This window comes from Colias philodice, chromosome 14 (assembly GCF_061535455.1).
Source record: "Colias philodice isolate Cphi_HAF_F1 chromosome 14, ilColPhil1 Martin Lab GWU primary, whole genome shotgun sequence".
In the NCBI taxonomy this organism is placed as follows: domain Eukaryota; kingdom Metazoa; phylum Arthropoda; class Insecta; order Lepidoptera; family Pieridae; genus Colias; species Colias philodice.
Genome location: NC_143099.1, coordinates 1,961,673 through 1,976,596, shown reverse-complemented (window position 1 = coordinate 1,976,596; position 14,924 = coordinate 1,961,673). Strand labels below are relative to the sequence as shown.

At 33.2% G+C, this 14,924-nt stretch overlaps 1 protein-coding gene and 2 long non-coding RNA genes across 3 annotated transcripts in view; all 3 read right to left on the bottom strand.

Annotated features, from left to right (window-relative positions):
• Window positions 1-14,924, bottom strand: part of LOC149482663 (uncharacterized) — a 382,500-nt gene that overhangs the window by 252,903 nt on the left and 114,673 nt on the right. The window lies entirely within an intron of this gene.
• LOC149482672 (uncharacterized) lies at window positions 326-1,259 on the bottom strand. The gene is made up of 2 exons (XR_016316593.1): window positions 1,011-1,259; window positions 326-602 (listed from the first exon to the last, which is right to left on the bottom strand). It is a non-coding gene; the product is annotated as an uncharacterized LOC149482672 (long non-coding RNA).
• Window positions 1,975-13,551, bottom strand: LOC149482671 (activator of 90 kDa heat shock protein ATPase homolog 1). The gene is made up of 4 exons (XM_089703306.1): window positions 12,884-13,551; window positions 11,554-12,090; window positions 10,670-10,829; window positions 1,975-2,120 (listed from the first exon to the last, which is right to left on the bottom strand). Exons 1-3 carry the CDS (start codon window positions 13,238-13,240, stop codon window positions 10,698-10,700), a joined length of 1,026 nt encoding a protein of 341 aa, XP_089559432.1. The 5' UTR covers window positions 13,241-13,551; the 3' UTR covers window positions 1,975-2,120; window positions 10,670-10,697.

Sequence of the window (14,924 nt, the reverse complement as noted above, 5' to 3'; positions counted from 1 at the left end):
ATCAAGATTAGCCCCGCGCAATTTACCAACATTCATAAATCACAGATAATATTATAATACTATACTATTTTAACGTAAGGTGGCGCTAATTAGTAAATTATAGCTAGAATACAAAAATAAAAAAGGTGGACACATTCACAGGTAGGTTTAGTAGTTCTACGAATATTTCTTTATACTTACCTAATAAAATGCCAAATTCGATTTTTTCCGTCGTTTGGTAGAAATTGGTAGTTTATTAATTAGTGCCACTGGTAAAGGTAATATCGGTAAAAGACGACGACAACACGACGTTTGGGGGAAGTAACTATCAAATAAAACAACCATAATACCTCACATAGTTTATTGAATAAACCATAAATTAGATTGTTAACATAATTCATAAGCTAGGTACTTAAGAAAATAAGCAATACATTCGGTCTATCGTAATTGCAAGCTGAATCAACGGCAACATTGGACAATTTTGTTAACAAACTTCATATTTTATTCTACTAAAGTACCTTTTATTTTTTTATTATATAAAAAACATTACTAAGATCACTTGTAACTCATGAACACGCAATTTTATAAAAAGATTATCAAACAAACGATTTTTTTATAAATAACTTGGTAGAGATTGTCTAATCTAAAAATGAACGCCCTTCCACTAAACTTCATTGTTTCAATGTGTGAGGACAAATAATTATTGAACCACTTTTATATGTGTGCGCGCGGCGATTCTACTGCAAACTTTGACTTTCGCGCACTGATTTGTCAACTAATCGGGCGATCAGTTCAGGTGCCTAGCATTGTATGGCGGGGAGAGTGCGCTATGTACGGAATGACACGTCCGTTCTGTCGTGCATCGCGTCATTTATGCACTAGTTGGCCAACTGGTCCTGTCGTTCGGGCATGGACAGGACTGGAGGACTGAACGACCAATGAGGCAGACCAATTTGTGTGTATTGCGTCTATACACGTACTTTGAATGTGAGCGTAAACACAGTGGAGGGGCGTTCATTTTTAGATTAGACAATCTATATATATGTAATATGCAAAATTTGGATTTAGTGTCAAATTTTATCCATTATCTACTACGTCAGATTTATACGAAGGGTCTTATTAGTAATTCATAGCAATAAGAATAAGCCACAGTGATTTAATATTAATTTGGTTGCATATTAAATTTATTTCTTATTCTACAATGGAAAAAAATAAAATTCCAAAACCATTAGGGTTCTTGAATTTGGAACACAAATAATTCCATACTAAAAAGGCCACACTTAAGGCCCTTCGCTCATGGAGCTACTCAAAAAGAACTAGTCACAAACTCAAATTACTAACGAGTTGCCTGAGCGTCACAGCCCATACATGTTCTATGGAGATTCGCACACGACGCGACTAGTTACTAACTGGTGAGTAACGCGTTAGCAACAAATCACGCGCGACGCGTCGTGTCGGTCTCCACGCTACTGGTTTCCCGAGTTTCTTTGTTTTTTATGATAAAAATGAACGAGCAAACATTGACAAGTGACTGAAACCTTATAACTTGAGTAGCGTTGTATGCGAGATACAATTTGTAACTAGTTTGTAATCGTAATTACTGATTAGTTCAGTCATTTTTGAGTAGCTCCATGAGCGAAGGGCCTAATATTGCTTAAATAATGTTACTGGCTGGTTATAGTTCAGTCTGTTTTTAATTGAAAATATTCAGCACAGAAAATAATTATTCTAAGAGCGAGCGCGCACGAGCAACTTTGTCTCCGCAACTATTTTGTCTCTCCCATCAATTTGTATGGGGAGTTGCGTCGCTACGTGCGCGCACTTTCATACTAGCCCATGGGAGGAGAGACAAAATAGTTGCGGAGACAAAATAGTTGCGGAGACAAAGTTGCTCGTGCGCGCACTGTCTAAGTTTGAAATCTAAGCTAAATAGGAGATTAATTTGTACAACAAATTTAATTATAAAACGCATGCATGTGTAATGAATCTTTATACTTTTATTATTTATCTGTATTTAGAGGTACATTATTAAAAAGTTGCCGTTGACAAAAATGACAGTGACCAATCACAGTTGTAGAAATGAATCGCCAGATCATTCCGCCGGAGGACCGCTCTTTTAGAAGCCCTTTGTAAAATTGAACCTGTAAATAAAATATATTTAATTACTTTATATGGTAGCTGTATTTTCTAAGTGAGCAACGTCTTTAAAAATAATTATTCGAAAATATTTTATGCAAGTTAATTTGAAATTGGTAGTCAAAAACAGCTCAATAATTTCAACTACAAAAGCCGTGGGCTCGAAATGACACACGCGAGTGCAAAATGATTTAAAGTATCGAATGAAGTTAATTCACCAAAATAGTTAATTACGCAGTTCTTAAGTATATAAAATTTTAAAGATAACACTCATTAAATCAGGTCGCCTAGTTATTTACGACACCTTTGGCCCTTGAAAAAAAATATTTTTAAGCTCACTGGCCATACGACAAGTGAACGAAATAGTACATAAAAAAATAAAAATTGTTATTAAACCTTGTATTAAGTACATATGAATAATATATATTTTTTTAAGTTTCATAGGGACAGACAGCGGCAAAACGGGAACGACTTTGTTCAATGTAATTTGTACTTATATTATTTATCCTGCCGTTTCGAAAACGAATACACAAGTCTGTGAACGAATACACAAATCAAATACACAAGTCTGAATATAATAAGTAAATGTTATAATTATAACAAAAAAATTACCTATGTGTGGAATTTTCAATTTCATTACAATAGAACTTCTTGAAACAAACACATTTCCAGAGATTGCCATGTATTCATTACACTGTTTAATCAATAATTCACATTCACATTTCAGTTTTTAAGCTATTGCATAGCTTCTATCGCGGGCCTTGAGCGCGGGGACCGAATCGAAAAATTCCGTAACGAAAAAACCTCACACTCCCCACTCCGACGGGCGCGGAGGTGTGGCTTGAAGGCATAGCATGCAACAGTTTTACCGCGGCAGTCCCCGAGTGACACACGTCTTTTTTTTATTTCTATAGATACAGTAATGATATAAACCTGAATATTTTGTTTATTTCAACACACCAACCTCAAGAACGAAGCCGAGGCAAACTAGTGTATTATATTCGCGTGAAGTACACGGGAAAAATCATAAATCATGACTTACACCATAGACTAATACACTCAAGAAGACTTACAATCGCCATAGTAAAAAACGTAACTCGTTTCTCAGTTCCCAATTTTGTCGATAGATGTCACTCACAGTAGCATTTGGCATTTTTATAAGCTTTTTTATACGTTTAAGAACTAGATGTCTCCTTAGAGCATTAAGTCGGTTTAATGAAGCTAAGAGATGTCGCTACAAAAAAAATCAATGTGCCAAATAGTATCTTGACGTAAAATATAATACGCAAAAAACGTAAACTATAACGTAAAATATAAAACGTAAAATATAATACGCAAAAAAATATTTTTATTTAAATGTTATTTTTTGCTCTGAATCGCACAAGCGAAATGTTTTCGCTACAGAGCATATCTGTGGTATTTGGTACGTACCACTTAAGTGCAAAATGGTGATTTTTGGGTATGAGCGTTTGAAAGTTTTCACGGTTGCTACCCTGTTGCTACAGATCGGAATAAACACTTGAGTAAAACAAATTTATGATATTTAAATGTCTATTATGTTCAAGTTTTGAACACTTACAAAAAAAATAAAAAAAATGTTCTAGTTCAAGAGTAATTGTTACTTAACATGTTTGTACCAAAAGAAAAAATGTGAAAATGATGTGAAAATGTCTAAAACGTGTGTACTTAAGTGGATTAGAGCATATTTATTTGTACTCTTAATTAGTATTTATTCCTGGAAAGGATTTTTCTTTTTTTTTTTCGACGGAGACATAAACAGACATTAAAAAACAAATATTATGGGGAAACGTCTTCCATACAAATAGATTTAACCATATATAAAAACAAAAACGAATAGGAGTGTGATTTGCCACAAATAAGTACTCATAAAAAAGCCAGGAAATATTGTGATTTTCGTGCAATATGCAATTCTCTGATACTCTCTCTACAAAGTAAAATCCTAAAAGTAGTGTGTGTGTATGTGTGTGGTTCAGATGTCACGGTAGTTCGCTTGCCTGCCGTGCTAGATGCTGCGGGATCGATCCCATCAACCGACATGTATGGTCCGGGAGCCAGCAGCAGATTTTATGACCAAGTTCCTCTCAAGCGGTAATTAGTAAAATGCATCAAAGTATAGTATTATGAAGCCTCGTGAACGTCAGCTGGAGCTCGGTTGGGGGGAAGAGCGGTTGTAGCCTCCCGTGTCAGCTGACGGTTTTTCCACCAAGATACAGCCAGCTGACATATATATTTATCCACAGTTACATATAAGCTATCATCAGGTAAATTTTTGTTTGAGAGGAAATAACGGAAAATAAATTTTTCTTTAAATTTAACTTTCATGTTCGAGACACCAGCTGACGTATAATACACCATGTTGTAACCAGCTGACTATTTTTTTTCGTTGAGATATTGGGTTAGCTACAATTTGACAAATTTTTAGCTGAGAGGAAATGAATGAATGAATGTATTTTTTTTCCTATGTGCGTGGGAGGCTACAACCGCTCACCCCTGAGCCGACGAACCTGACGTTCATGAGGCTTTATAATACTATACTCTCATGCGTCTGACGAATTATCTCTTGAGAGGAAATAGTTAACCAAATTTGCACCTGGCTCCCTAACCAGTACCAATGTGTCTTTTTCGGATGCATAAGTAAATTCTCTAATAACCAGAGATACATCTTCTATAACAAGAAAACATCATCATTTCTAATAACAGGAAAACATCGTGATGGCAACCGAGATTTTGGTCTGAAATCACCAACCAGCAGTGAGCAAGCGTGGTGATTACTGCTCATGTCTTCTCCTTGTGAGAAGATGTCTTTACCCTGCAAATAGTTACGAGCTGGATCCAGTCAAATAAAATTTGTTTGTAAAACGTACCACTACAACATTCATTCATAGTCGTCATCACTGTCCTGAAAGTCATAAGATTGTTTCTAGTCGGACCATGAGACAATGATTTGAAATAATCATCATAAATTGGATCACTTATTGGCAGGAGATCTAAGATATCTTTGAATTTCAGAGCATCGGTATTGATAGGCTCATTAGAGGCCAATGGCAAAGCCACTTCGGAGAATTCTATCTTTTCTCAGTTCTCTTAAACCAGAAATACAGAAACTCTTCATTTTCACTCAAAGAGTATTTAAAATCTACGTCATTAGATTTTTCATACATCAACCAGAAAATACAGTTCTAACCAAATGTAGTTTTGTCTGTTGCAGTATTTCTTTTGATAAAATGAGTAGGTAGTCAATAGTTTCGAAAATGAAAAGAAGTCAGATTCATTAATTAATTTTACATCATGGCGATTGCTGGTCATTTTCATTTATCTCGGGGAACGGAGATGGTGCTGTTTCTTTTTTGAATGAATCTTTCAATATCTGCTTAACAGGCAAGATATTATACCGTTTTTGACCTGGAAAATACTGAATATAAAATAAGCTACTCTACTTCTTCTGCCAAACGGTTAATAAAAAGCCCTAAGCATGATGCGATTTTATCCGCACCTCTTTGAGCTATTCCTTCATACATTACATAATGGAATGTTCGTTTAGTAGTAACTTTGCGGATTTTTAAATTGAAAGTCCATAGTTTCTTTTATAAAAGGCTACAGATGCAGTTAAATTTGGAATCTGTAAACAAACAGCTTTTATCTTTTAGTTTCATAGTGAAATGTTGCCTTATGCTCCGATTTTTCTAAATCTATTCTAATCTGACATGAAAGAATGAATTTGAAGAGACAAAGAATCAAACCTTGTGCGTGTAGGTATCGTTATTTGGCTTTTTAAACGTTTACCAATCTAACCAAATCGATTTAAAGATTGGTAAACGTTTCTGAACACACTAAGTCTAAGAGATCTTGCATCACATGCATGTTTCTTTATAGATAATAGGCTTGAGACCTAATGTCTGAAGATTTAAATTATGTGCCAAATAACGTTATATTTAAGTAAGGGAGAACTCAGAGAAGACCTGAAGTTCACAAATAATTTTATTTGATTTGGTACAAATAAGTTAAGTGATGATAATAATTATTCAAGTTTGGTCTAATTATGTTAAGTGCTCTTACGTTGTAAATGGCCGTTCGTTGATTGAGTATTCGTTTTACAAGTCTATGTTAAGTTATATTAATATATTTGTATCAAATAAAAAAATTTTTTTTTGTACTTAAGTGGTTTTGATACAACCTATTTAAGGTATTTCTACTATCAATAGGCTTATGTGACATAGACCAAACGAAAGAGGACGTTTTTATCAGTATAGATGGCCAAAAAACAAAAAATGGCCATTTTTGCACTTACGAGGTATATACCAAACACCACAGATATATACAACTTTCCGCCATCAATAATCGGGGCCTTTACGGCCGGCCGGTCGAGTAGACTAGTCTCTCCCTTTTTCGATTGAGGAAATCCACCTCCCTACCTCCACATCATTTTGTTTTAGTTTTAAAGCTTCGATATTGTATACAATTCATATTCAAATTGTTGTAAAATAGTCACACTTTTTTAAGTTGGTTGAATACACTAAAATACTTATAAGGATCGTACCTACTAATAAAAGTAACAAAATGAATTTTTAAAGTTATCTTCTGGAATCAATTTCAATAAAAATATAAAAAAATAATACTATCAAGTATGAAGATGATCTATAAAATGGATTGCGCTATGTTTACGTGATCTTTTGTTTCGCGAAGGACTGAAAATTTCTCTTAACCTCTTATTGGATTCCGTATTTAGGCATTTGATATTCGTATTGGAGTTTAGGTATACGATAAATTTAATTTAAAATTAAAGATATATTAATTGTTAAATGAATGAGCACAACATTTTTTTATAATTATTTATGGGAGTTCACTGCACCAGCGCTCCTTAGGATGGACCGCCTATTTTTGTCACTTCGTTCATCGCTGTTCGAGAGTGACTTCGTGACCACCATGGACTTAGATCATTAAGTAATCGATAACACTCGCAGGTGTTTCCCCTTTTGTCGAGGTATAAGATTATTCGAATCGAAAAATCTTATGCTTTCATAAAAACTACTTGCGTAATCGATTACAAACACTCTGCGTTTTCCTAGGCTAAAACATCGAAAGGACGTCTGCGAGTGCTCCGCTAAAAATGCCGTTTTGCACTGTCAAGCCTTGCAGAAGCAATTCAAACATGTCGAATATTAAAAAAGATGGAATAACCTTTCATTTGTGTATATTTTTTTAACGTACATTTCTAATTAAATGCAATTTCTAATAATCGTCGATGTATCGTTTAGCGATATGATCAAGACAAATAATCGAGTCGTTTACTCGATCATTGATGCAGCCCCACGAGACTATCATGGAAAGAAAATATACAAATTTAATCTTTATGAACTAAGAGATAAAGTTGAATTTAAAACCCGATAATGAACCGCATTCCTTACGAGTCTATCTTTTAGCCCCTTGACCACCGAGCGGCCCGATCGGACCACGGCCCACGACACAATAGATTTTCTATTGTGTCTGTGATTCCGGGGGCTGAGGCATTAAAGAAATACAAATTTAATCTTTATGATCTAAGTTATAAAGTTGAATTTAGAACGCGATATTGAACCGCACTCCCCACGAGACAACTTGGAATGAAATACAAATTTAATCTTTATGAACTTAGGGATAGAGTTGAATTTAAAAACTCGTCGCTTAAAAGGTCATAAATTTTTACGACTTTCGTGACACAAATTATTTTTGTGAATGTGTGATTGTGTTTCAATAGTGTGAGTTACCTTCCCTGCACCAAAATCAGCAGAAAGTTTAGTTAGAACATTTGCCAGCGTACTCCATCCATTACTTAATGATCTAAGACCATGGACCACGTTGCTATGAACTGTTTTTGTCAAAGAATTACTCGAACAATTAGAACATAAATTTCAACGTAAGATGTATAGGTGCCCGTAGCTGTATTGATGAGTCTCGTACTTAAAAACCGATAGATGCTGGTTCAAATCATTGCCGTACATCTTTTTTTTTTTCTTTTCCCGTATTTTATGGTCATATAAATAATACTTTTTACAAGGGAATAATTAAGAAGAAAAAAGATATAGACATTTTTTTAACAGAAAATAAAGAATTTAAATAATATATATTACTAGCGGTCCGCCCCGGCTTCGCCCGTGGTACATATTTACGTTTTCTCTACATAAAAACCATCCTCGTACTTCAAGGAATATACTTAATAAAAAAAGAATTATCGAAATCGGTTCAGCCGTTCTCGAGTTATGCGCTTACCAACACATTTTGCGATTCATTTTTATATATAAGAAGACTAGCAGTCCGCCACGGCTTCGCCCGTGGTACATATTCACGTTTTCTCTACATAAGAACCATCCTCGAACTTCAAGGAATATTATAAAAAAAGAATTAACGAAATCGGTTAATCCGTTCTCAAGTTATGCGCTTACCAACACATTTTGGGATTCATTTTTATATTATAAAGATATACACTACTCTGATCACTATGTCGAATGTTTGTAGTGGGTGTCGAAATCTTATTAAAGGTACTCTCTTCCTTAAGATGCTCCACAATCCTATATAAGTTACTCTATGATGCTCCACCACCGCGTTGCTATGAACTGTATTTATCAAAGAAATACTCGAACAATTAGGAGAATGACCACGGGTGGTATCGGTAAAATTTTAGTTGTGCCACGTATTCGTGATATTGTTAATTCCTATTTGTATTTATAATGATCATATGTATCAATATTAAGTCTTAATTATACCGGATAAATTGAAATAATAGTAAAAGTTATTCTTTTGAAACATGTATGACCACGTATGGAATCGGTAAAATACTAGTTGTGTCACGTGTTCGTGATATTGTTAATTCCTATTTGTATTTATAATGATCATCATTTATCACTATTAAGTCGTAATTATACCGAATAAATAGAAATAAAAGTAAAAGTTTCTGTTTTGACACATATATCTATCTCTCTTGCAAGCGTCCTGCGTCATATGTCATAGTTGAATGAATGTGTTCGACGCATTGTTCGACGTTATTTATTTTGAATTATAATGTTTATTACGATTTACTTTTCACATTTGTCTTGTAAATTAAAATATTACCTATGTAATAAATGTAAAACTTAACGTTCATCGTTAGTATAAACTCGATAAAGTATTTTTTTGAAGCGTTGAATAAAACTATTGTTTTATTTTTATTGTCGTGAAATGCGGCTTATTTACATAAAAACTTTAATCGTTTCTAAAAGTACTAACATCAAGCTTTAAATTGAGCTATATTTCATCTTGACACAATAAGTTTGATTGCGATACCAAGTGCCATAGTCACTTGGGCAATCTCCTTTCAATGTAAGACGTATAAGTGCCTGTAGCTGTGTTGACTGAAGTCTCGTACTTTAAAATCGATAGATGCTGGTTCAAATCATCGCTGTTCATGCACATTTTTTTTTCTTTTCCCGTATTTTAAGGGTCATATAAATAATACTGTTTACAAGAGAATACTTAAGAAGAAAAAAGATAAGACATTTTTTTTAACAGAAAATAAAGAATATAATATATAACTAATATATATTATATACACTACTCTGATCACTATGTTGAATGTTTGTAGTGGGTGTCGAAATCTTATTAAAGGTACTCACTTCCTTAAGATGCTCCACCACCGCGTTGCTATGAACTGTATTTATCAAAGAAATACTCGAACAATTAGAGCATAAATTTCAATGTAAGACGTATAAGTGCCTGTAGCTGTGTTGACTGAGACTCGTACTTTAAATTCGATAGATGCTGGTTCAAATCATCGCTGTACATCCACATTTTTTTTTCTTTTCCCGTATTTTATGGTCATATAAATAATACTGTTTACAAGGGAATACTTAAGAAGAAAAAAGATATAGACATTTTTTTAACAGAAAATAAAGAATATAATATATAATATAATTATATTATATACACTACTCTGATCACTATGTCGAATGTTTGTAGTGGGTGTCGAAATCGTAATAGAGGTACTCACTTCCTTAGATGCTCCCTAAAAACTAAAATAATAATTCAAAAACACCGGAGTTTTTAAAACAACGCCCTCTAGATGTAATAATTGAAAATCGATAGTTTGCTGTTTCCTTAGTTCTAAAATTGGTCACTAGGTGGCGCTTTTAAAACTGCAAATTAAATAATAAGCTCAAATGAGAGCGCCATCTAGCAATAAGCTGAAATTACGGGGTACGATCTCTAGTATGACAATCATCAGTCCTCTTTAGATTCTATTAGTCCATGCTTACACATACATAGATATGCATATAATATAAATATTAATAATTAATAAGGTGTCGCTGAAAATAAGCTCTGCAGTGAAAGTCTATGCTTTCACTGTAAAATGCTGAGCCGCATTCCTTTTAGTAAGTAGGTTTTAGTAATTAAGTAGTTTGTAAGCACATAGGTTGTTATAAATATTTTCATAATTAGATAAATAATATAAGATTTTATTATTACTAAATACATATATGCAAAAAGATTTTATTATTACTATTTTTTTTTATTCAAATCATACCTAACATTAGCTAAGCATAACTCCGAGATCACAGGAAGGCTCCAAAGCCGAACGCTCGCTTGATACTGTCGAAGTAGTAACGCTTCCAGTTGTCACGTGTTTGTTCAACCTCTGAGGTTGGCACCAACTCTTGTTTCAACGAGACTAGCGTGTGGTCGTCCTGGAAACATGAATTTTTAACTGACATTTAAACCTTTCATTAATATTTTTAGAGTTCTGTACCCTAGGGTAAAACGGGACCCTATTACTGAGACTTCGTTGTGTGTCTGTCTGTCTCCAGGCTTTATCTCATAAGCCGTGATAGCCAGAAAGCTAAAATTTTCACAAATTATGTATTTCCGTTGCCTAAAAATTAATAAAAATAAAATATTAATTGGGGTCCCCACAGTACGGAACCATTCGTGCACGAGTCCGACTCGCACTTGGCAGGTTTGTTTCATTTATCCCTGATATTAAAAAAAAAACAAAGTAATAATCAATTTCATTACCTTAACTATTTGATTAACTTGTTTAGTTAGTAAAGCCTTTCTTTATCTATGTGATTGAATTAGGACAATGCAATAATTATTTAGGCATTTAAAATTGAAGTAGAATAAAATCCTCATATTTATACACTGAGAAGTGGCTAAAAAACAATTCATTCATCAAAATATAGGGTTGGCCATAATCCTAAAGCAATAGCACCTTATAGATAACCTTATATAGTTAACCGGTCATTTTTTAATAAAAAAAAAAGTAAATAAGAGTGGAACAAGAGAATTGTGTTCTTTAAAAAATATAATATAAAATGTAGTTTCATCAAGAGGTAACAATACAAAGTATAAATTCTCTTACAATTCCAGTTATTAAAATTAAAAAATAATAGAAAAATAATTCCAGTTTACCTTCTCATCAATAGTGAAAGTGACTTCTGAGAAATGGTTATCCGGCCACTGCTTATACCGCCAATATTGCACAATCTTCTTGCCAGGCACCAGCTCCCTAAACTCCCCTGACACATTACCACCAAACAGGGCAAATTTTCCCCCCTTTTCTGCCTCCATTTTAACATGTCCTTGCGTGAACGCAGTCACCATTTCTATTCTAGTCATCGCGTCGTAAAACTCTTGCGCGCGACATTGAAACGTCTCCGATAACTCAATTGTTTTTGTATCAAGCTTGCAACCAACTTGCTTGGTTTGTTTAGAGACCACTGGTTCCATATTCACTTTTTTGTTGAAGCCACTTGTTATCGTAGATATATTATCTGGTTTTACAGGCGCCTCTCCCTTCTTGGGTAGAATTAGGCCTTTGGAAAATTCTTCCTTCAAGCTTCTAATGTACTCTTTGAGTTGTTTGCGAATTTCATCCCTTCCAACATTGTGCATGAAGGCTTTTACACGCTGCGCTTCATCACCGCTACCTTTGATTGTCACTGTTATCTGTAAATGAAAAAAATTATATAGATTAAAATTTTTGAATGTACAAAAATATGATAATTATCTGTGAACAGAGTTTTAAATTATTTTTCAAGTACTGGAAGTACAATTTTAGTTAATACTAGCTGTGCCCCGTGGTTTTTCCCACATTGCTCCGCTGTTGGTCTTAGCGTGATAATATATAACCTATAGCCTTCCTCAATAAATGAGCTATGTAATACCGAAGGAATTTTTCAAATCAGACCAGTAGTCCCTGAGATTAGCGCGTTCGAACAAACAAACAAACTCTTCAATTTTATAATATTAGTATAGATAAGAATTCATATTTTGTGGTTGAACCACACATTTATGAAATGAAGTAAAAATACTATATTGATAAGTAACCACATTAACTGTTAAATGAACTTGTACATTGGAAATAACTCTGTGTTGTTATAACTCCACTAAATATAACTGTGATTTTATATAGTAGCATGCGCTGATGAATTATGAACTCTAAACAGTTTGGCATATATCAGCTTAATTAAATTTATATTTAATAAAAATATATAAGTACCATTTTCTTTACAACTATTTATCATACATCCAAATTAGAGTTGACATTGTTCCAAAATTAATGGGAAAGAATGCTTCTAATCTTGAAGAATATGTAAACTTTTCATAACAGAAACAAATTCCATTTTAAAAGCCATACAGTACACTATTATAAAAAATGCAGACATTGTGCAAAGGTTAAATTACTGACAAGAGTGACAAGTATATAATATTGAAAATACATGATAATATTGTTACTTACATCAACTTCACTGACATCATTCTCTTCAGATAAATTAGGGATATGCATTTCACCTTTCACCTTGTCTTTCGCACCAGCCAGAAGACCCTCCCACTTCAACTTGATGTCCCATTCATAGAAAAATATTAACTTCCCTTTTCTATTATTTGCAGTGGCCTCACCATCGATCTTTTCCACTTCAGTTATCTTACAGTCTATGCCGTTTTGCGCGATTTTTAAGTTATTCAATAACTCCTTCAGTCGGTCTTTCGACCACGGCCCAGCGTTTTTCTCTGTCCAATGCCAATTATTAACGTTTGTCGCGTCTGGTCGCTCCTCCACGATCCACCGAGGGTCTCCTTCACCCCACTTTGCCATTTTTAGGCCCTAAATAGTAACACGAGGTCCGCAATGATACGCGATTTTCAAATACCACTAATAGATATTCTTCAAGGCTGTGTAACTGCACGTCAATTTGTACTACTTTTATGTATAACAGGCACTTTTCACACTAATCAATTCAATATCTTTCAGTCAGTATAACAAAACGATCGTAAAAACTCTTGTATTAGATATTCCACTTGGATCAACCGTAGATTTGCACTTTTCGAGAAACGTCGTGCAAACTGCAAAGTCAAATTTTAATATGCACGCACGAGAAGTCAGTTTACATGACAGAGTACAGACGAATGTTACCATAATTATAATTGCAAATTGCCATTTCAACTTTAATGAGCCTTGGAATTACATATTTCAGTTATTCTGAATATCGCTAAATTTTGAGAAAAAAATATTGTAATTCAATAATGCTAGTCAGCATTAAAAAAAAGGAAAATTAAGATATAAAAATGAACATATTATAAGTATTCTTGTAATGCCCATAATAAAAATGCACTTTGCGACAGATGATTTCTATTCTATTAACCAATAAATAATAATTTTCTTGCAACATATACTTTCCGTTAGCTTTATTAATTTGTTTCGAACAATATTCATTTAAGAATAAATATTAAGTACTCTAAAGATAAATATAAAATTAAAGCTTTCTCAAAGTGTTTCAAAAACAAAAAGAAAAATGTTCCCAATAAATAGGTAAGACACTCAAGCATAGCAATATTATAACATTCTGTAAGTTTCTAGAAAATGTCATAGTTGTGCCAACCTTAAAACATTGTGTGTATCCGGTCAGAGTTCCATTTTACGGTGTGAATGTCGCGACACATGTTACATATTTTTAGAATTAAAATTTTTTAGATTAATGATTAATTCAGAAAATGAATTCTTGAAATATCTCATAGATCACATGTAAATATTCGTATTAAATAGCCATAAGAATAATGAGGCGAATGACGAGTAAAATTATAAATAAACGCGGTAAAATATGCACATGTTCATTATTCGGCTAATAATTATGAGATGTGAATTTTTTTATGGAAAAAAATGATACGTACGTAAAAAAATTAAATTGATCCCTTTCTTAAATTGATTAAATAAACATACTTTTTTACTCGAAGTGCTACATTCATGAAGATTCCTTCGACAATTCGACACATTTATAATTTTATATTTAATACAATCTCGAATACAAAGATTTATTGTGTAAGAAAGAATTAGATAGAATTTTAATTGCGGCATCTTATTTATTACATAGGTACGAGTACCTAAAGACGAGTCTTTTCCCATTCTTTCTTTAGTTTCTTCAAAATAAAAATTGGGAGCTTTTTTTCTACACGCTAAACTAAAATCAGACTACGCACGTGATTATTATTAATTTATAAGCTGCTATAATAAGCTGAATACAAGGAAAGGATAGGTAATATTAACAATAAATATGTAATATTAACTATTAACAATAAATATTAATATTAAAAAGGTTATAAACACCATCAGAATTCATATGAAATTAAAAATAAAACTATTTTTTTTATCTTACATCGTAGATAGGTATAATAAATATTTTAATATCAAGATTAGATTTTATGAGGAAAATGAAAGCTGGTTTATTACATCAAAGAATATTTTCATGTCACTCAAACAATACAAAAATAAGTCTGACTCGGTT

Coding starts and splice junctions, on each gene's coding strand:
- LOC149482671 (XM_089703306.1), bottom strand. CDS start 13,240: ATGGCAAAGTGGGGTGAAGGAGACCCTCGGTGGATCGTGGAGGAGCGA. Junction 12,091..12,883: donor ATGATGTCAGTGAAGTTGAT/GTAAGTAACAAT, acceptor TTTCATTTACAG/ATAACAGTGACAATCAAAGG. Junction 10,830..11,553: donor CTTTCACTATTGATGAGAAG/GTAAACTGGAAT, acceptor TCATGTTTCCAG/GACGACCACACGCTAGTCTC.